The sequence below is a fragment of the Malurus melanocephalus genome, unplaced genomic scaffold, assembly GCF_030028575.1.
Source record: "Malurus melanocephalus ecotype Western Australia unplaced genomic scaffold, MMel_1.1 scaffold_19, whole genome shotgun sequence".
Classification (NCBI taxonomy): Eukaryota; Metazoa; Chordata; class Aves; order Passeriformes; family Maluridae; genus Malurus; species Malurus melanocephalus.
The window spans coordinates 2207554-2230106 of record NW_026623251.1 but is presented as its reverse complement, the minus strand read 5'-3'; the positions used below and the strand labels follow the sequence as shown (position 1 = coordinate 2230106).

Here is a 22553-nt window from a genome sequence, read left to right as displayed (position 1 = left end):
TTTTTTTTCCTGTAAAAAAATTATTGTTTAAAAAAAAGAATTTTAATGTCAGAGATTTTTCAGAGGGGGTGCTTTTTATATTATACAAATCTTTTATTATTGGAATTTACTAAAAAAAACTCTCTCTGTATATCTGGAGTCATAAACCATTTGGGAGACTTCAAACAGAAGACAAATGTAACAAAAAAATAGAAAAATGGTGTGAGAGATTTGAAAATTATAGAAACATGTAAGTTTCTAGTTTGCCTAGACAGGGAAGTGCCTTTATCTCATTTAAAAGTGGGACATGGAAGACACAAGCCAGTGAAAGCATACATGGCAAAGAGAGGAAGCAAGCCTATCTGAAAAGTCCAGAGCTTTTACAAAGAACCAGGAGAGTCCTTTGCACAGCCRTAACTGGGCCAGCAAACAAAATATCACGTACGTCCCAGAAAGAGCATCGTTTATGGGTTGTGAGCATCAGCTGCCCAGTTTATGGATTGCCAGCTTCCACACATACTGCCTTATTTAGGTGAACAGTTAACATAAGAGTGGCATGGAATTCCGGTYACCATAATATTTTAATCCATGACCTCAATGATATCTCTAAAGATAATTATAAAGCCAATTTGAAAAGCACCTTTTTTTTTCAGGTACAGAGGCCCCCACAGGGCTGAGAGCTGCCAGCATCTCCATGACAGCAACTAAACTGACAAGTGATGGCCAAAATCCCCAAAGGCCATTAATGGCCTTTGCAGGGTCTGCACGAGGCACGTGGGCAGTCTGCTGCTCTGAATGGCCCCACCCCACACTGGGTGGAGATGGAGAACTCTGCTAATTTTCACACTAAAGAATATCGTTTGGAGGCCCAGCTTCCGGGCAGGCTTGAAGGAGACAGGGAGGAGCAAGAGGACTGAGCTTACTGCCGCCTTTGCCGCTCTTCTCCATGCGGTACTGGTAGATGTGCAGCGTGAAGAGCATGTGGGAGTTGCGGTGATCCTCCTCGTCACAGTCCCGCTGGCTGCTGCGCCGGGAGGCGATGGCGGCATCCAGGAAGAAGGCGGCCTTCTCTGCCGTGGGGGCGCGGAGCTCGCTCTGGTTCTGCAGCTGCAGTCAACACAAGGGAGAAATGGCGTTTACCCCACACAGATAAACACCACCAGGCAACTTCCCACAGTCGACACACTGTGTGGATGCACTGGCTCCTACTGGGACCGAGAAGGAGAAGCTGCTCAATGGAATGAGACCCTCCTGACACTGGCGGTGGCAGTAACAGCCCTCCAGGAGACATGTCAAGCCTAAACTCAACAGCTGGTGAAAAACAGCAGTGGCAGGGCTACGTGTCACCCTTCAGAAGGTKTTAGAAGGAAGCAGTCCACAGACAAATCTGGGAAAGAACAGCCCTGAAGTTTGTGTTCTGCCCCATGGCATATGAGGAGCAGCACAGAGGAGAAGAAGCCTTTTCCTCGCCCCTTCATACCCCAAGCTTAGGCACCTGCTCACAAGCCAGGGCAATCTGCTAAATGAAACAAGGCGGGCAATGTACACACATTCACATTTGCTGGAGATCRTTCCCTGTCACCAGCCTGCTCTTAACCCTCCAAAGTGGCAGACAGCATAGGAGGGCAGAAATTATTTACCCACTCTGACATTAGGAATGCACACATTCCATGGCACCTAGGATTAGTCTGTCTGTGGAAGGGACACATGACTGTGCAATTTGATGGYGCTAGTTTTGGCAGTACATAGAACTGGCCCACAGCCCATAGGATAGATTTGTTTTGTCTGGCATTAAAACAGAAAGGAGCTCCCCATTTGTGGGGTTTGTTCCCCTGCTATACAATATAGCTGGCAGTTAAGTTCTCCAAAAGACATCACTTCTGTTTTCTCTGTGACCACTAATCAGCCTGAGGAGAGATAAATCTGAGGCTGTGGGTGGGATGGGGTGACACAGCTGAAAGCTAAGTTCTCTCAGGAAACAGGGAGCGGGGCAGGAAGGAGTTAACAAGGCCAGCAGAAGGCAGGCCAGCCTGTGGGCTGATCTCACTAATATAAGCAACAAAAACATGTGCATACTTGGAAAAGTCCGGTGACAGACAGTATGACATATGGCGATCATTCATTTGCTGTACACACTGCTGACTCTGCATATCTGTATGGCTATAATATAATATCCTCCATTCATCTGAGGATTTGTGGAATGCAGGTACGACACATGACTCCAAAATGTCTTGTAAGCACACATAAAAAGGCTTTTTTCCTTGCAATTCAATTCAGTCTGTCACGCTGCAGAGATATACGGGTGTCTCACGGAGCTACCCCTTCTTCACTGATCTAAAATAATTCACTTTGTATACTGCTGTACTGTCTGTCTCTATACAAATATAAGCTACAATAATGGAACATTTACAATTATTTCTATTGTGCTTAAATACCTTAGTAAAGAATTAAGCTCTAAGGACATGGTGATTGTGACATAGTGATGTAACACATACAGCATACRTATGTGAATTCAGATCTTAACTGAGCCATCCATCAGCCCAGTGGGAACTGACCAGACTCTCATATTCACAAGACTGCACCCATTAGTGGATACCTATGGGTGAGATCTCTTGTGATACTGTATTTCATAAAAACACTGAAGACAGGAGTCAAGTGAGAATGAGARCCCTAACTGTTACTTAAAATCAACAACTTCACAGTCCTTAGGTAGAATGGAAAAGAATGGAAAATAGGACCSAAGTATACCTAAAAAACTTACACCACAAAGAGATAAGACACAAAATTTATTACTTGCAGTTTAAAATCTCAGTTTGTGACTTGTGTGGATGTGAGACATGATCTCTGGATATGTGGAGCTGCATATAGGGTACATGACCCTGTAGATCTGTTCCCTTTTCCCTCCATTCCCCATCCTGGAAAAGGCAGGGCTCGTCAGTTTCTCAATGGAAGCAGCCTTTGCCTTTCAGATTGAAAGAATGTATTCAAACTCTGTCACACTCATTTGCTCCCTCTTCATCTACTCATATAAAAAGCGAATTTACTCCCTCACAAACAGCAAAATGAAAGAACAGGTCTCTTCTCCCCTCAAACCAAGAGGGGGGAGGGGAATAGGGTTGCTGAGAATTTCTCATGGTTACCCAGAAAATATGTGAGCCAGTTACTCATTCCTGCTAAAACTCTGAACCTCAGAAGAGTTTGAATTTTTCTTGACTTGCCCAGCTCAGGAATTTACTTCTTGGCAGCAATTAATAAGTAGCAATTAATGCTTCCTACAACATTGCTAATGCAAACACTATAAATAATGTAGTTTATAAAGAAATAAACAGCCATATTAATGGCCTACAGCTATTTGTGCAATACTGTAAATATTTTAGCTTGTTGTTTTACAAAAGAGAGATCACACTTTTTTTCTTTCTTTTTTTTTTACAGAATGAGGTGAATTTTTGTTTGCACTGAATGTTTTCGCATTTTATTGCAAACACAAGCCCCTGCTCAATATTAGTTATACCAGAGGTACAAACATTTAGGTCAGGAGAGCAGATGGCCCTGCAGCTGCAGGTCATAAAGTCCTTGCATGTTTTAAAGTAAACACCTTCAAGTCTATAAACTTTATGCTCTGGGTAGTTCTTAAATTTGAGCCACCTCAATAGCTAAAAAAAAAMCTTCATGTTATTTGTTTCAGTGAAAATTGAATCTTGGATTCACCTGCATGCCACAAATGGGGTCTTCACAAAGGTAGACACCTGGGGACTGGCCATCTTGCAGGCTGCCTGTAGCCACCTCTGACAACAGGTCTCTCAGATTTTCTTCTTTCCCCCACACTTCCACTGCAGAAATCCGGACTGAGAAGCGCGCTCCTGTCTTCTCCTTGCGCTCATTAATCAACTTGAAGAGCCACGAGATGGCACAAGGAATTATGCCAAGGTTTTGCATGGAATCATCCTTCCCAATCATGGTGTATGACTTCCCTGTCAGGAATGGGGAGATRGAGAAAATAAAACATCATTCCCAGGACCTTCACAGCCTTCTGCCAAGAGATTATCCTGCACAGCTTCATGAAAACAGCTTCACTACAAGGACAGTCAGTAATGGGAAAATAAAGGCAGGTAGACAAACAGGACGTAGAAAATGCAGATGAAATCTTGAGCTACTTTCAAAAACCATTACCTCATGCTTCCTCTGACATCTCCCATTCCCAAGGCAGAGTGCTGCAGCCCCCCACCTTGCAACACTGCAGCTTCTGATGTGGGTGAATTGTGGAGGGAATTGAAGAGAGCAAGAGTGCCATGGTTTCTAAAAATCCCCACTTTAGACATTGTAAGTGTGGTATTCTTCCAATACCATTTTACTTCAAAGCACTAGATTATATTCCAAATGCTGGAGGTGGGATTGACATAAACCTGGTCCCAGAATCAKAGAGATATAACTTCATTCAGGAAAAAAAGCCCAAAACCAATCAGTTATATGTGATCGCTTGTTGCAGAAGTGGGTCCACAATGACTAATATTTCAGCAGGGTCAAAATCATTCCCTGGTTCTTTTTTTTTTTTTTTAATTTGACTCTATAATTATAGTTCTGGCTTGTCTTTGCTGTGAAAATCTGCTGATTAAGAACAGACACAGAACAGTATCCTACACTGCTTTAGGTGTCACTAAATATAATGCCTTTAGGTAAGTTTTTTAAAGCTCCTAAATTTATAAGCCCCATGATAAAGATATGCATCCTTTCAGAAAGTACCTGTGGCTTATTTACATTGTTTCATTTCTTATGTTAAATCTATGTAGAAAAAGACCAGTGAAAAAAATACTTCTATGCAAATGTCTGTGTCAGGGTCTGGGTATGTTCATGGTTTGCAGAATGATGGAGGTGCAGTTAACAAAGCAATTGCACAGGCTCWATTTGTGCTTCAGCAAAACCCTAGCAGGGAGGTCTCTCTAAGGGAAACGTAGCACATGTGAGGTTATGTGGTGGCTTCCTTTCCCATGTCATTTGCAGTCTGTATTTGGCAGGTCACAGGGGGTTAAAGATCTAAGAGCTCATCCTAGAGTTAACTCCTGCCTGGTCCAGAGGGGCCTTCTGGTGTAACTGGACCAGCAACTGCTCCATTCACTGTACCAGACCTGGCTGYATTTCAGCATTCTGCTCTCCAGGTTTTGTTGCCTATATTTGGGATAAAATCATGGTTTGATACAATTTGATCTTCTTTACCACCTGCAAAAGTGAATTAACCTTCTAAATTATATGAGTGCATCTGTGTTTTTTTTGAGACCATAAAGAATGGAGATCATTGTAACATGCAATAAAACCCTCTTCATTCAAAGACAGTACTTTCAAAACACAATTGGATAAGCACAAGAAAAACATATGATTACTCTTGAAATCCAGTTATTTCAAGAGAATAGTGTGCTAGTGATGACAATCCTCCTTTTTAATATCCTTCCATGAATATCTGAAATACTATTGAAGCATTTGCAAAGTGTGAGTTTTGATCCACAGGTAACATTCAGTTAACCATTACAATAAGATTTTTTGGAGACACAGTAAGAAGAGGTCAGTAATGAGTGACTTGTCTAACCAGGAAATAGAGAGCAAATCAAACTATTTGAGTGCCCAGTCACAGAACTTGGATAGTGTCATCAGAAGCAYCAAGAACCTGAGTGAATACTCACAGCCTTCACACAGCTTGCTGAAAGTGGTATTTGGGCAAACCCTCACCAGCACCAAGCACATTTGTAAAACTGTAGATTGCTGTTGGACCATTCATTAACAATTAGAGACAATGCAAGACAAAATTGCTACAGTACTGAAGAAAAGAAATGAAGCAACAATTCAGCAGTAACTTCTTTTTCAAAGAGTAAATGCTGTCCAACATTTACACAATAAGCAAAGTGTATAGATGTGTAAGGGAGAGTTGAAGGTGTAGTACTAGGTCATGCACAGTGCACTGCTTTCAAATACAATTAATATACACAGATAAATGAMAGTTTGTTTTCCTTAATCTARCARACTAACAATCCTGGGTTAAAAAGATTCATTTTGCTGCTTGAGTAGGAAATTTAGCAATACCAACCAAGCTTGGCATGACCAAAGCAGAAAACGCAGCCATCTGCCCCATTGACCACAGACTGGATCACCTCAGCCACAGTCCCAGCACATACTTCAGCCTGTCACAGATCGGGAAAAAAAAAAGAATTTAAAAAAGGGAAAGAAAGAAAATAAAAGCATTAGCAATAATGAGGAAAATCACTATTTTCACTGGAAAGTGGTAGTAATGTCCTCCATGCTCCAGATAGCATGTTGAGCCATCAAAAAATCTAATCCTCCTTGTCTCATTCATGTGACCTSTGCTGTTGATGGGAATGGCATTACTTGAGTAAGCACATGAAGCAGGACTTTTGTCCTGTGTCACATAAGTTTCATCTGCTAATACATCGACATCCTTTGTGGGGTTAAAAAAATACACATATTATAAGGGGATACAGTTGGTTTGTTAGAATTGCCCATTTAAGGGATTTTAAAGCACAGTTTTGAATAAAAAACAATCCAACACTGAGGAATTTTTACAGGCTCTATTATTTGCTCAATTATGGACTGAGTTCAATTCCACTAGCATGTGGGTAAGGAATGTAAGGGAACAAACAGCCTCTTTGGTATTAGCTTGGTGACCCAACATTGTTATGAGTCTTCTCAGCTTTTTGCAGCAGTAGACTCTATTCTGAAGACTGTASCAGTATTTCAAGAAGTACAGCACAGAAATTTACCCATGGCATTTGCAGATTTAAGGTTCAAGCAGGCTGAAAGGTCTACAGTGCTTCACAGCAGCTGCTTAACAACAGTGGATGAAAATCAGAATTCACAGTTTAGGGCTTGATGGGAAGTACTTGGCATTTGTCAATGCATCACTTAAATTCAGCCTAGCTCATGGCTATTTCTAGACTATCTCTGCAATAGAAAATAAAATGGGCCAAGAAAGGGACTGTTCACAGGCCAGCCCCTTGAACTGCATCCAGGCATTGGTCTGCGAGGTGCTAGCTGCTTGAACCAGAGATAGGTGAGGCACTGGCATAATGATATMATTATGGGACAGTACTTTAGATGGCTTTGTGTCCTAGCTTCGTGTAGTTTATGAATACAGAAACACCTTACTGGACTGTTTTCTAATTATMCTTTACAATGTTACTTTGCTCTTTTACCATCCTCATGACATTTGGGTAATATAGTTCATCAAATCAAAGTCTAATAAAAATAAGAAATCTGAATACATACATGAATAAAGACCTGTATATTAAAATCACCATCTTCTTAYTGTTAACTGTAAAATGGAAGACTGTAAAAATAACCCTTGACCTCCTAGTTAACAGAGGACTTGATATTGAGGATTTTCTTATTAGGCACCATAGCACAACTATTGAACACATAATTTTAGGAGAAACTATTTACACTAAACAATAAAGAAARCACACAATAATTGAGTTAAAATTTAATAAAATTATTTCATTATTGATGATGATGGCAAATTCAGCCCTGGTATAAGCTCACTGAAAGTACTACTGCTGCAGCAGAAATCAATTTGGCTGTGGTGCACAACTCTGCTTAGGTAACTCTTCCAATCATGCAGGGCCTACCTGTGATGCATCTTGGGGGAAAATGGCATCAAAAGCAAACATCTTGGGGGGAACCTGGCTGCCCCTCTTCTGGAAAGCATTCTGACCCCCACAGGCCAATGGGTCATACAGTGTGATTTGCTTCTTACGGGGGTCAACTTTCAAGAAAGAGCTGGACTCAGACGTGTCTCTSGCAAGCGTGGAAGAAATGCGCACCATGACTTTGACCTGTCAGCAGACACACAAAGAGATAAGCACATTTCATTAGTCTGTTACTTGCTCAACACTGGCATGTTGAATAAATTTTCCAACTCCACTTGACCAAATGGTATCTTCTTCTTGTAGAAAGTGTCTCAATGGAAGTCAGTGAACACACAGGAAGTATTAGGCAGAATTTGTCCTAAACTACAAAGTGAATGAAGCCGGAACCCTCAATCTACTTCAACAAGCAACTTGTGTATTGAGAATTACAATTATACACCATGATTATACATCGTGGTGTTTTATTATTGATGCTACTCAGGTACAAGGAGGAAGTATTACATCATCTTGTCTTACTCTCAATATAAATTGAAAATTAACCGTACCCCGGTGGCCCAATTAAGAAAGCTGAAAGATCATCTAGACTGCTAAGGTTTCAGAACTGCTGTGGTTTCTACAAAACTCCCTGATAAATAAGAGCACATTAAAGCCAGATCTATAATTCACACCTTTATGATTCCAATCCAGATGCAAAGATGAAGTGCACAGCTCTGAGAGCCATCATCAAAGAGTTGTGAAAAGAGTTCTGTTTTAATAGTCAGATTTTGGAATTACCATCAAGGGAGAGAATGTAATAAGTGATAAAAGATTTGTTAAAACATGTTAGCTCACAACTCATTAAATAKCTATGTAATAGGATGTTATTCCTGAGACAAAAATAAATCTTCATTGATTTAATGAGGTTATGTTGCATCCTTAGCTTAGCTGAGTTGGTAAGCAACTGAGATAGTAAGTAAAACTGATGACAATCAATCTGGCTTTGGTCTTCCCCATAAATTCACCACCTGCAGACACAAGGGCAAACATCCCCTCTCTGCCAGTTCTAAACACACCTGAACTCACTTTCTCCCAGAGCAGACTGGCTTTCACACCAACTAGACAGAACTTTTATCTTAATGCTCCTTAATCGTTTGTCTATTGTATCAAGCCCACCCACGTCTGGCATGCAAGTGACCACAAAGGGTCATGTCAGCATAGGGACAGGAGCACATCTGCTGTTGGAATGGCAGACACGTTCCAGGAGGAGATTGTAGCCCCAGAAGCTGGGCTGCATTTCCAGCTGGTCTCACTGAGACTGGTGTTCTTTGTAGGTCTCATTTCATGCTGGCCCAATCTCATCCCACACGCAGATAAATCAGCTGCTTTGACAAGGAAAATCTGTACAAATTCATTTTGGACACAACTCCTTTGAAGACAATAGAATGAGACCAGAGATTAATTGGTATTATTCCGTATTTCTGTGATGTCTACTCTGTATGTCAGTGCATCAAATCGAWAATTTTACTCCAGTACTTTAACCTGGCAAAACAAGTTATCATTAAATGATGAAATGGTCGCAAACCCACTCACACAATTTCAGTTTTACCCAAGTATCTGAGGAAAACAGGAAAAACATTGCTTGAGTGTGAATGGTTTCTCCTCCTGYTCAGCTGAGCTGTTTATGAAGCCTAATCTCCAGGTGAAAAAGTCACTACAATTTCTTGCCAAATGCATTCTTCTGGACCCAACCCTGAGCAGAATTGATTTCTTTTGAGGACAACAGCAGCCAACACCCCTGCTCTGTCCACATGGACTGGGAAAGGTTTGTTTATTCCAGCCCTAGGTCTCCTGAAAGCTCAGAAAGGAAGTTCTAGTCAAGTTAGCAGGGAAATAAGGGAGTAAAACTGTAAATCCTAGAGGAGCAAGAAAACAAAGGGCAGTATTTGTCTGGGGCTGTTTTCCTATTTTCAGCTTCACATGATTTTGGCATATTTTGGCAACATTTTGGCATACTTGCTGGGTCCCATATTTTTAAATAGATACAAATATCAAGAGCATTAGACTGATCTGTTGAAAAAAAAAATGTTATTCTTCAACTACTTTAAATAAAATACTTGCTCTGCTTTAGAAAACTCTTTCCATATAAGTTTATGTGTATTTTTGGCTGCTATAAAACCATGAACTTCAGATCCTTGATCTTTGTGTACAAAGGAGAGTTGACTGAATACCCTGGGCTATGTTTTTTGGGGTTTTGGAGAATGGACAGCGCGTGAAATTTAACAATCTTTCATATACCGTCAGTCTAAGAATTCTTTCTGCACTCAAACTGTAYGGGCATTCAGTTTTAACTTCAGCTACACCTTATTTGTTATGGTACAATATCACTGGCATGGGTTTGAATTTAAACCCGTTCACACAAAATCAGATTAATACCTGCCACTTCTTACTGAGGCAATACCACAAATCCTGCTAACTTCCAACAGCTATTGAAGGAATAGCTTCCAACAGTGATTGAAGCTAAGGAATCAGGTTCCTCATTCCCCAGAGTAAAATACCAATTTAACTGAAATCCTAAAAATTTACTAGCATCAGATAAACTGAATGAAACTCTATTAAAAAGAAAACAAAGAGCTCAACCCAGAAGTCCCAGGAACTGTCTAACAACATGTATTTTCTGATCATTTGGCTCCTCAACTCTGCTGAATATAGGCAATTCACAAGAAAAATACTGCTGTTGCTGTGAACCTTTGTATTTCCTGTGCATTGGGGATTTTTGTTTTGAGACCTAATGGTTCATAGAATCTCTGAATCACATGGGTTGGAAAAAACCTATAAGCTCTTGAGTTCAACTGTTAACCTATAACTGCCAAGTTCAGCACTCGGCCATGTCCCTAAGTGCCTTGAATAAGCACTACACAGAACCCTAGATTAATCCAGGCTGGAAAAGACCACATTCCTATGTGTTAGGGCAGGGGAATACCATATTGATAACATGTGGGTATCCTCATAGTTGAACCATTTCTTACTCATCATGAAGTAACCCCTGTGCCTCGGGACACCRTGTCATGGGTAATTCTGCTCACCCYCATWTASATCAGCCTCCAGGAGCTGTCTCCATCTAAGCCAGTTGTCTGAGCCCTTTGCAGGCAATAGAGAGTAGCAGGCATTTCTAGCACTTAATTTGCACGTTCTGTTTCATAACAGACGAATTCCACAAATACCTCTGGCTTTCTCGATGGAAGGCAAGATGCCTCTACAGGCATCTTTAATTTACCTGAGATGTAGGTGCCTACACTGCAGGCTGCCTAAAGTGATTCTTTTTGCTCTTAGCATAATAAAAATGTTCTTTCTGGGTAGTACAGTGCCCCATAGTCTGTACATACACACACACACACAAATCTGTGTGACAGTCTCCAGCAAAAACTACATGCCAGCAAAAACAAAGCCAGAAGCATGAGTGCGATGGACACAGAATACAAGTAGTGACCATGGTTTATTGGAACTCATCTGGTGATTTGTAGGCTCTTAAATATTCTTCCAGGCCAATTTCACACCAGTGCAACCCTTTCAAATTACTCCTGATTTACATTATGTTAATTGAGAAAACAATTCGATCCCATCTGTGCAGAATGTATGTCACTTACATGCCATGGGAGCTGTTTCTATGACAAAAACTCAATGGGCAGGCAAAATACAGGYAAACTTCARTYCTGAGAAACTCCCATTGGCATTCAGAACTACATGTGTAACAGTGGCGCAAGAAACTAGGCAGGCTAAAGCAGATTTTAAAACATCTGAGCCAGATACATCTTCTGAGAAGACAGGCAACGTTGTGGCCTGGGAATCAAGTTGAGATTGGGGATCTTGGACCCCTCCTGATGGCTGTGTCCAGATGCAGAATGACTGCTGAGCTCTCGGGGCAGTCTGTTTCACACCACACACCTGTACAGGAGTCACAGCTTACTTCACTGCAAGGCACWCTGAGACATTCAGCCACTGCTTGGCCTCAAAGGACTGGCAGCAGCCACTAGACCCACTCTCCATTATAAAACATTATTATGCTTGTAACCTAAACCCAGGGATTCAGGCAAAGCATTTCCCAACAGTGGTTATGACAAGAGTAAATCAACTGAGCTACAGCAGTGGAAATGATGGGAGACCATAGCCTCCTGCTCTACTGTTTCACAGTCCTTCATGCAATTTATAGCAGGGGGGGTAGCAGGGGAGGCTCAGAGTCTGTGCTGGCCCCTGAAAATCCACACCACAGTGGAGGCACCACAGGGATGAGCAAATGTAACTCAGCTAGCTATGGGGATATCACAGGAATTTACTGGACTTAAAAGACTTCAGCTCAATTTAAGGAACAGACAGGCTGAAGATCACTGTGCTGCTCTGGGGAACTCAGAAATACAGTATGGTTAATTTGAAACTAACTGAAGAGTGAAGTTTAGGAACTGTAATACTTTATGCTTGCAATTTATATTTAAATAAAGTATAAATTGAACTTCTCCTTAAACAGAAGAAAGCAGGTTTTCCGCTTCACTTCCTACGTGTCATTACTCCTTTAGTCCACTGCTATAGTTKTCCACTAATCTCTTGTAATTGAAGCGTCTCAGAGATACCACTTGCGATTAACGGGACCGCTCAGTCTGCCAGACATTCTTGTTTGAATTCCAATGACCAGGTCGTGGCAGTGCCCCGCCTTGGAGGTACCTCGGGCTGTTTCTATGGGGAAACATGAAAGCAATCTCCTGAGACTTGCACTCTGGGTAAAACAAACAACCTGGGCCTAATTTTGATCTAATTTTACACCCATTCAAATCTGGCTGAACTCAGCAAGAATTACTCTAGCTTAGGAGCAAAAAGAGAGAATTAAAGAAAAGGTCACTTTCTCTGCATTACTGCTGTGCCTTTTATAGGATATAATTTCACTTCTCAATTGTGCTCATGCTGGTAGCATTTTTTAATGAGTTTTCTCTTACGAGTTTCTCTTATGAGGATTTCAGTGGACAACTATTTAATCCAACAGCATCCCCATTTACTTCTCTGCATATCAGTTCCTGACTTCAAAGACATGATTTGTTCTTACATGAGTGCTACAGTCATTGAATTCCACAATATAACTCCAGATGTGTAATGCCACAAATAAAAGCAGAATCAGAGCTGTACTGTTCAGGCTTCCTCAACAGCTTTGGGGTTTTTTTAATATTTAGCTCTGTAATTTTTTTTTACATATATGTGTGTATTTCAATTATATAGACCATTTTTTAAAACATACATTTTCTGAATATATACAAAAATCTTTTTTTTTTAATAAACTTCTCTCTAAATGGTAATTAATGGCACTGATGGGTTCCATTGATGCCATTCAGTAGCATCAAGGGAAGACCTAGGGGAATTGCTGTAATGCACTGTACAAATAAGCATAAACCTTTTAATCAACTGTATGAAAATTTCAGTTGCCCAAACCAAATTTTTCTTTCTCCTTTTTATCTAATGCATCCTTATAAACACATCTACTAGTTCTCAAAGAAGGAGTATTTTAATTGAAAGGCTTTCCCCAGAAAAACTCAATTTGTGACCTGTCACGGACCTTTTRTTATGCTCATACTCTGTGGAGAAGGACAAAGGTTCAGCACACTCTGCAAAGTAGAACTGGTGCCAAAGGGAAAAAAAAAACAAGGAGAGCCCAGCCACTGACACTGCCATGTCTCCTGTGCCCACAGGGGTCTGTCTGCAGGACTGGCAGCAAAATGACCAGAGAAGGTGGGAGAGGTAAGCTGTGTCAAATCCCTGTCACACACCAATAGCTACAAACTCAGACTGGAATGAGGCAGCACAAGCAATCAGAGATCCACACTGGGAATATGATCACTTCCCTCTACTCTTGCCTGTAAGATTTCATTTGGGGTTCATTTATCTAATTACTGCAGGGACAGGGCTAGACAGCTGTTGCTTCAGGCACTGTGCTTGCCTTTATGAGCTGTTTTTCTCATCAATCATTTGAGCAGCTTCTGCTGGACGTGTCGTGGGTAGTGGTGGGAGGCAGGAGCTGCAGTGCAGTCTCAGGCGAGACCGGCCAGCCACGACTATTGAGCTGTTTCAGCACTCCATCAATGTAATGGCAACCACTGGCTGCAGGAACAGCCTTATTGGAGGTTAATGAAGAGTAGGTTTTGTAATTTCTCACTGTTGCAGTTGTAAATAATGGTGGGAAGAATGCATTTCTGCTGTTGCCAGCCACAAAGCACTACAGCACAGAAAAATCTCAGCCATCCTATACTCTTGTGCACAAACATGCTTTTGCAGAGTGGTTGTAAAGGCTGAAGCCTTCCTATGGTGCCCAGAGAACACAGAAACCACCTGTTAAGTATTTTAAAGGATTTTTCTTACAGATCATGAGACAATTAGCTGATCTTGCTAACATGAAATCTGGGAGGTCAAGATAAACAGACTGACCCAGAATGCAACGAATGCAGGATGGAATGAGTAGGCATTACTTTAATGGAAATATGGTCACATTTGGAAAAAAGCCACAAGCAAATAAACCTGGGTGAATTATRCCACTGCAAGATGGTGCAAACAGGCCTTGTTGTCCTCCCTTTCTGCTTTCACAAAGGTAACTCTCCTAGGCTTCAGGGCTTTTCTTTAGCACAAATTAGAAAACACACAGGCATAATCACTCTTGTTGCTGGAAATGGCTGTTGCTGATACTGATGCCTTGCAAAAGCAGTGAAAACCACTGAAAAAGCAATAACATTAAAGCATGCAGGTCTCCTCTTTTCTTACAACAGTTCCTCTGTTTCCATCTTGTGTAATTGCTAAAATTTTCTCAGCTCATCAACCCTAACCTGTACAGCAGTTAAAACTAATTTGCACTTGGAGAAATAATGGGAACTAGTGGCAGTGTACTGTACCCAAACACCAATCATGGTATTAAAAAAAATTGCACTTATCATGATTGCACACTTTTTCAGTTGCAACTTTAACAATKAATTCAGTAAAATCTGGTGTGAAGCATACTCAGGTCACAGGGCACAGCTCAGTGGCTTCCTATAACATTCGTGGCAGCAGTAGCTGTGAGTTTGTCACTATGGTTTAGTACAGCTGAAAGACAATGAAACCAGCATATACATCAGCCCAGACATTCAGCTGCCACATTACTACTTCAGCATTTACTAAGACCACTGCAACTTCCTTCTACTCTTAAAATTTTTTTACAAAAAGTTTAAAAAAAGAGGAYATGAGGATCATCCCATCATGGAAAACAGTCTCTTCTTAAGGCTTCCCACACACAGACTGGGATCCTGGCTTTCCATTTGCTTCCTTATGATCTCTTTAAGGTAAGTCTTGATTTCAGAACTGCATAACTGGGCAGCCTGCGTGTTGCCTCAAGCAGGAGGAGGATTTTTCCCAGCTTCTGACATTCTCCACATACCTACACCTATGATGGGACCAACAACAGCCTAACTCAGCCCATGTGCTGGGATGATTTTTTTTTKGGGKGGGGGGAATATCTTTAAACTCACTGACAGCAGCATTTTCATAAGAACAGAACAAGCAAAAACAGCTTTCATAATCCCAGCGTGAAGAGCATGGGATCAGCTGGCCAATCTTGTTTTCCCTGCAGTGGATCTGCTGGTATGTAAGCATGCACCCACTGCCTATTGACACAGTGAGTAGATGYTTACTTAAGAGTCCACACACTGCTGCAAAAATTGACTCTGCTTCCCCCACTAGGATAAAAATTTATTTCTCTATGCACAGTACAAGTACAGTTGACTGCCATTAATCTCAAGGTCTCATCTTTTCCATGGTACCTTTCAAAATCAAGCATATATTTTGCTTCAGTTCAGTGRCTGTCTACAGTAGAGTGCTTCCCTCCTTCCTCTTTTCCTGCCTAACACAACTTTTTCAAAAGTGTCTTTAGACACACAGTATCTATACAGTAAACTAAGCACCATAAAAAATGTTACCTGGCACAAAACTGAGAACCGGCAACTTTCCCTGTAATTCTCCTCCTCTGCTGTGGTTCGGCCATATCCAACAGTCTGCGAGATGCTCCCTTGCCCATGCTAGTTTAAGAACCATGCCTGGAACTGTCTGGGAGAGACCAATGCCCAACAGCGTGCCAGGGACCTTGTTAACAATGCAGGACTACAATGATTGAGTGCCAGTGTCCAGGAACATTCCCCGCTCGTGTTTAATTTATTTTATAGTCTGTACCTGGTTTACTTCCTTCACAGTAGCTGGTATGGGGCTGTGTCCTGGATTTAAGATGAAGAGTGTTGATGTCACAGGCACATTTCCATTACTGCTGTGAAGAGCTTACAGAGTCAAGGCCCTTACAGCTTCTCACATCTCCCTGCCATCAAGTAGCCTGGGGGTGCACAAATGGGGAGGGAACACAGTTGGGACAGTGTTCAAAAGGATATCCCCCACCATAAGGCAGCYCAGCTTATAAAACTGGGGGAAGAAGGAGAAAGRGGGAGATGATCAGARTTACAGCCATTACATGTGAGGAAGCCCTGTTTTGCTGGACATGGCTGAGCCCTTCTTTGCCTACCCATGGGATACAGTGGATGAATTCTTTATTTTGCTCTGCCAGTGCACGAAGCTTTTGCTCTTTCTACTAAACTGTCTTTATCTCAATGCACAAGTTTTCAGTTTTGCCCTTCTGATTCCCTTGCACATCCCACTGGGAGAGTGAGCAAGAGGCTGTGTGAGGCTGAGCTGCCTGCCATGGTTAAGCCACAGAATTGYCCCAGTCATGGATCACTGCACAGCTCAGCCATGTTTAGCATTCTCTAAGTTAAACACAAGAAACTCAGGTTGTGCAGTGGTGGCCTCCCAAGCATGTGACATGCCATGTGTTGCTCTGCTCTATTCCAGCCTGGCTTGATAGCTACAGATCCCACCGACAGATCAGCCAAACCCATCAGACACATTTCATGGCACCAGCAAGGCAGGCTCCCTCAAGGAACTTCTCTGCTCTCATGATTGATGACAAGGCTGCTGTGTTCCTGCTGCCTGCATGAGGCTGCCATCAGCCCCCTGGGGAGGAGGGAGACAGGATTGGGGAATCACTTGGCTCCTTCTCACAGGCCATGCTCTTATCCTGCTGCTGTGCAGAAAGACTGAAGAGAACTTTGCTTTGCTKGTTTAAGCTTCCTCTTAGAAATCTGCCCTTCCATCAAAACATGACTGAACTGCCTCGGCTGTCACAAGGACTGGTGTTGATAGAAAGCAGAAACAGGATCAACAGTAGCAATATCTCAAGCACATGCCTTGATAATTATGCCTGCCATATCATCTCAAAGCCCCAGTTTCCCTTTCTATGAAGCTGTGAAAGAGGTGCACAGAATGCAGCTTGGTAAGCATAAACAGCAGGTCATCTTATCACTAATTAAAGTGTGGCACTGAGAGCTTCACATYACRTATTCTCAGGAGATGAATTCCAARATGAACAAGGCTCTCTGGTCTAAGGAAACAAGAATTTCTATGGAAAGAATKCAGTTAAAAGACAAAGTTTCCCCYACATGTGTCTTTGAGATGTCTTTTCAGTGCTAGAGAAACAAAGGATATAGAGGTATTGCAAAGAGATGTATAATCACAATTGTAAGCTTTTCCATTATTTATAAAGATGATCCCCATGACTGAATACAAAAGAAGAGTCCCCAGTCTGCACATAAAAGTGTACGCTGTGGCACCATAAATAACAAGCAGCAATACAATCAGACAAGAAGGATTTACATTATTTAAAACAAGCCAGAAGTGAAAAATTGCAGTTTAATGCAGATAAGTGTGGTAAAAGAGATGTGTAAAACTTTGGAGTGGCAGTTGGTAACCACAGACAGTAAATAAAAGGGATGGCTCTGATATGAATTTGGGAATACATGATGAGGAAAAAATCCCAAAGAAAGCACAGGGCCTTTCACAAGACTCTGTTGTGAGATAAATGGAAGGAGGTACAATAATCACATTARACAATGTAGGTGAGATATCTAATAAGTGCTTGGGTATTCAGARGAGAAATTCCATCTCCAGAAGGAGTAGAAGCAGCCTCACATACCCTATGTTTCATGAAACATTCAGCAGAAGCTTCAAGAATAGAGTTAGATGCTTTAGTGAGGAATGTAATACATTATAATATCACTAATTTCAGCAATAATTCCTTATTTACCTGCAACTAGATGAGATGAGGATTTGACCTTAGTTAGGAACAACCACCAACAAAATTAAATTTGGAAAACAAGGAGATTATAAAACCTGTATCCAAGCAATGATATTAATCATATTTTTAGTGGACATTTCACCCAAAGATCCCGCAGGGCTTTGCAAAGTCTTCTGATAGGATCAAGACATATATTTAGAATTATTCTTAACTTTCATGGCAGAAATAAAGGCTAAGAGTAAATAAATAATCTAAGAACCCAGAAAAGGTGTGTTTTCCCTAAACAGACTACCTGAACTCAGGTTCTTCCCTTTCTTATACCAGAACTATGCTATTGTGTTTACAAGGGCATAAACATAATATTAAATTTACTTTTTCTTGCATATTGTATCCTATTTAATGCTATCCTCATGCTTCTGTCTTTGGAAGTGGTACAGGGAGGCACAATAACTTCAGAGCCCCAGTATCCACTCAGAATTAATGCCATTCATTTGTAATGCTACACATTATCTTGAATTAAAAACACACTTTTTTGAGCCTTAACAGAAATCCCTGCAACAGACTTTTATTTTGGGCTCGATCCTGCATTCCTTTGAAACAAACAGAATTATTTATTGTGCCTGCAAGAAGAGCATAGAAGACAGGATCATACAAGATGCATCTGAAGGGTCAYGTGATTCCATAATATTCCATCTCCGACAGTGATCCAGCAGCCTGTCCAGGAGCCCCCCACTGTGGTGGGCTGTGCTGCCATCCCTCTGCTCCCTCMCAAACTGTGCTTTGCCCATACCTGTGTGCATTATGTGCCAAGACATGATCTTGCATCTTCCMAAGATGCAAACTGGGAGGGACACTTACTATCAGGAGAGAGCCACAGGCTCCAATGAGTCAGCTTGTAGTCTAAACCAAATCTGCAGCCCACTGGGGACTCTCTTTGGGTTGAGTATGTTTATAGGGCCATTTGTGGGACGTTGTCACTCCTTTTGGAGGTGGGGTGAGAACTGCCCCACCAAAACCTCCCCTGGGTACATACAGTATACAAAGATGCCTCTCCCAGCTCCTCCAGAACCASTTGCTGAGGCTCTGATGGCATGTGCTTCTCAGACTTTGGGGTTTTTAATGCTTTCCCCAGTCCTGACATTCAATTGCTTCCTGACAAGTAGTGAACATCATGTTGGGATTTTCAGTAGCCTMTAGAAGGCACTACAGTCCGACTCATACCCCTGAAGGAAATAAAATCCAAGGAAGTCATATATCTGAGCAAATTTGTTCCKAAAAGCAAGCATAGCCTCTGGTGGTACAAGGATGCTCTTACTTCGAAAAACCCAGACATGTCAGCCAAGTTTGCACTGCTGGCTCTAAGAATCTCTGTGATGCTGACTCCTGGGCATGGATCTGACTCAGGTATAGTGCAGCTCATCTCCACTGCATCCTGGGTTCCCATGGGAAGAAATCCAGGTATGCAGGCAATGAGGATGCCACTGTTTGCTTAGCACCAACCYTGGCCTGACTGATCACAGAACCAAGATACCAGGAGTGTTCTGCCCTCCTGTGGTTTATTATTTTGTACTAAATATAAACATAACAGAACAAAAATTATATCAAATCAGAGAGGCAGACAAACAAAAACAACAGAAATAAAAGTAAATGGGAGCCCCTGATGGGAACAAAATGCAAACAGTGCTTTGACAAATGGAACTTGTCTCATGTCACAGAGAGCCACTAACTTCTATTACCCTCAGCTGTAGTATAACAGCAAAACATTGCCACTGACACTCCTCCTTGATGAATTCAACTCTATAGCAATGAGGAATAGCCAACAATGTGCCATCTGCCTTGTGACCCTACCACTGGTGATTTCATCCACTGTTTGCTGCTCTGCTAAATGTTGCAATAAGTAACAGCAGTATTTGTGAATACATCAGTAACCAAAAACTCGCTCTGGAACCAATATCCAGTGCCTCTTAGTAGTCTTTCTACATACCCTCAGCTGTAAGTCTGCAATCCTAATTTGGGCAAAATTTCTGTCATATTCAGCCTCAGCTGCAATTTTCTGACTTCTGAGTGTATAACCATGCAACCTTAACATTCCTTTAATACTGCTATTTGTCAACAGAATAATTCATTGTGCTGTGTGTAACCTAGGAGCTGTGTAATTCTTCTAGCAAGTAGCAGCTTTTAATGAATGGCAGCTGATCAATAATGCAGAAATCAACATTTGAGAATAAATAAAAAGCCTTTTTCATGAGGAGTGTCTGCAGGAAATGTCAAAATCATTTATCAAGGGTCCAGGCTGATAGCCCGCAGCTGCTGTCAACAAGAATTATAAAAATATACTTCGTTGAGTCCTGAAAATATGTTTCTTGTACCGAGTATAACTAGATTTTTCCATGCCCAAAACACAAAGTAAGGACTTATTGAGTACGAATGCAATGGTCATTAGCAGAGTTTTGTTAAAGTAAAACTTCACCACAATAGTAGTTTGTCCCTAAGCTGCTACAGGATTATTTTAACTTGGTTTCCASGTGCACCTTAAAACAATCCTCCTGTAACTCTAGACAGGTTGAGCTGCTTAATACAAATGCAAAAAAGCATTTGTATTTGGGTTTCAAAATCTCAGATTAACAAGGTAATCAGACAAACATTACGAACCAAGACAAGGGTAAGCACTTTATCTCTTCCTAATATTTAGGTGCAGCATGTATCAAAGGAAAGACTAGTTTTTACTGCTTTGGAAAGCACTTACATTTCTTAATGAATGGTTTCACACTGAAGCACAAGGTAACTCCAGCTCCTTTGCTGATTATTCTCATCCAGCAGTATACAGAGTACCAATAGTTAAGAGCTATAATCACAATTCACAAACATGAGCAAGATTATGAAAATAGAGGTTTAATGAAGTTTTCTTTAGTCCTACTTGTCTTAAAAACCTTAAGTTTTTAAATTTTTAAATTCGAAGTGCCAAAATTTTCAGATCCTGATTCCAGTGTGATCATTTTACGAGGTATGTTATATTGATAGCTAAGAATAATCTCATCCTGGATGGTACATATCCAAGCAAGCCTCCTTTCATCCTTCCTTCCCTGGGAAGCAGCAGGATGGGAACTGCAATGGCTTTGTAAGCTTACTTTCTAAAGATAACGCTCTTAGTGAGGTTAGGAACTGCTTAAGAAAGTTGCACTTTTAGCTAGATTGAACCACACTGGTCATTTGATTTCTCTTTTCTGATGCAGGCAGAAAAAGTGGTCTGGTGRTGGGTAAGAACAAGTGGAGGACCTTGGTAAAGTTGTGCAGGTCACAATTCTATAGTCCCATCTCTCTCTCTCTCTCTGAGCTGGGTGACAGAGCTGGCTGCTTCATCTCCTCTAAAACACGAAGATTTCCACTTTGGTTGCCATGGTGCCTTCRGTGGGTAACAATCCCTGCAGAGAGCCTGCGCCTCTGTTGATACTACTGGAGATACGTTAGCTATTACACCAATTAACCTGCTTCTAAATCCATCTCTTTAAACACTGCTTTTCCACCTACCATGACAATTTCTATGGTGACACTGCAATTTGTCACTGGTGGCACTGCATGCCAGACAATGGCTATAAAAGTAGCAGCCGGTGCACAGATTTCACAAATGACTGAAGCAAGTAGCCTTTTCTTGAGCAACAAAGGGACCTTTCATTTTAAGATAATTCATCCTCCATGCTTGTCACTACTGTAGCTTAGTATCAGGAAAGAAACGTTCTTTGATGCTTGTAAGGTTATATCGCTCATCAAAAAAATGGAGAGATTAATGAAGGGAAAGAAAGCGGGGGGTGAAAATGACTTTTTTTTTTAAATTAAGAAGCATCTTCCCACAACAGATTAGAGCATAGGCAGAACAAATAAGCAAGGTAAAATATATCAGAATGATAAAAGGGAGAAGGGACCACAACAAATTACACTTACAGAGTAATTTTTAATGTGCAGAAGGAACTTTGATGAAATATTCAAACTTCAAACTTAATGTGATCCTAAATCAGCGCTGTGTGTTAAGGAAGGAGACAGATCTAATGCCTGTCTGTCCAGTGAAGGATGGTTTTATACCASTAAACCTGAAAAGGGGATGTCTTGAAATTACTTGAGTCAGACTGATCATATACATCAGTATGAAATGTGAGAAGCACAGAAAGTCAGTGTTGCCAGAGCTGGGCCAGAATCCAAATCAGAGTCATGCCAACCACAACAATATTCAGATTTTCACTGGTGGAGCCAAAGTCCTAACTTGGATCAACTTGGTTTTCCCTCACTTCTTTCAGTACATRAAATCTTTCAAACAGTTCCTGGAATTGCCAGTAATGCATTTAGACAGAATGGAGTAGAAATTTGTCCAGCTGGTAAGCTTCAGGTACAGTAACAGGCATTATGACAACTATTAACATGAAAAATTAACTTTGTTTTTTAATTGAAGGTCTAAATCATTTGTTGCCCATTACTAAAGCTGTACTTTAGTACTTCATTTTTTTAAGGACTGCCCTCACAGCAACACTCAGCTGTGAGTGTACGAACCATGAAGCCCTGACCTTACCTCTTTAATAGTCAAATATCTTTCATTCTCATACAGTATTTTTCCTATATCAATAAAAAAGGGTATASATATCTTTGGACAGTGTAAATCTCAACTATGGGTATTGTCTCAGTTTGAGACAATGTTTTCAGAGAAAAACAGTTACAGAGTAAATGTTTCCTCTGAAGTGACAAATTTGATAATTTTTTCCCACCAATATGAAATAGATGTTCAG

At 41.1% G+C, this 22553-nt stretch overlaps 1 protein-coding gene across 1 annotated transcript in view; it reads right to left on the bottom strand.

Annotated features, from left to right (window-relative positions):
• Nucleotides 1–22553, bottom strand: part of KIF26B (kinesin family member 26B) — a 277616-nt gene that overhangs the window by 57174 nt on the left and 197889 nt on the right. The window contains exons 6-9 of the mRNA XM_057389756.1: nucleotides 7608–7814; nucleotides 6053–6146; nucleotides 3688–3950; nucleotides 903–1086 (exon numbers count right to left, since the gene is read on the bottom strand). Coding sequence (XP_057245739.1) covers nucleotides 903–1086; nucleotides 3688–3950; nucleotides 6053–6146; nucleotides 7608–7814 — 748 coding nt within the window. The remainder of the gene's footprint in view (nucleotides 1–902; nucleotides 1087–3687; nucleotides 3951–6052; nucleotides 6147–7607; nucleotides 7815–22553) is intronic.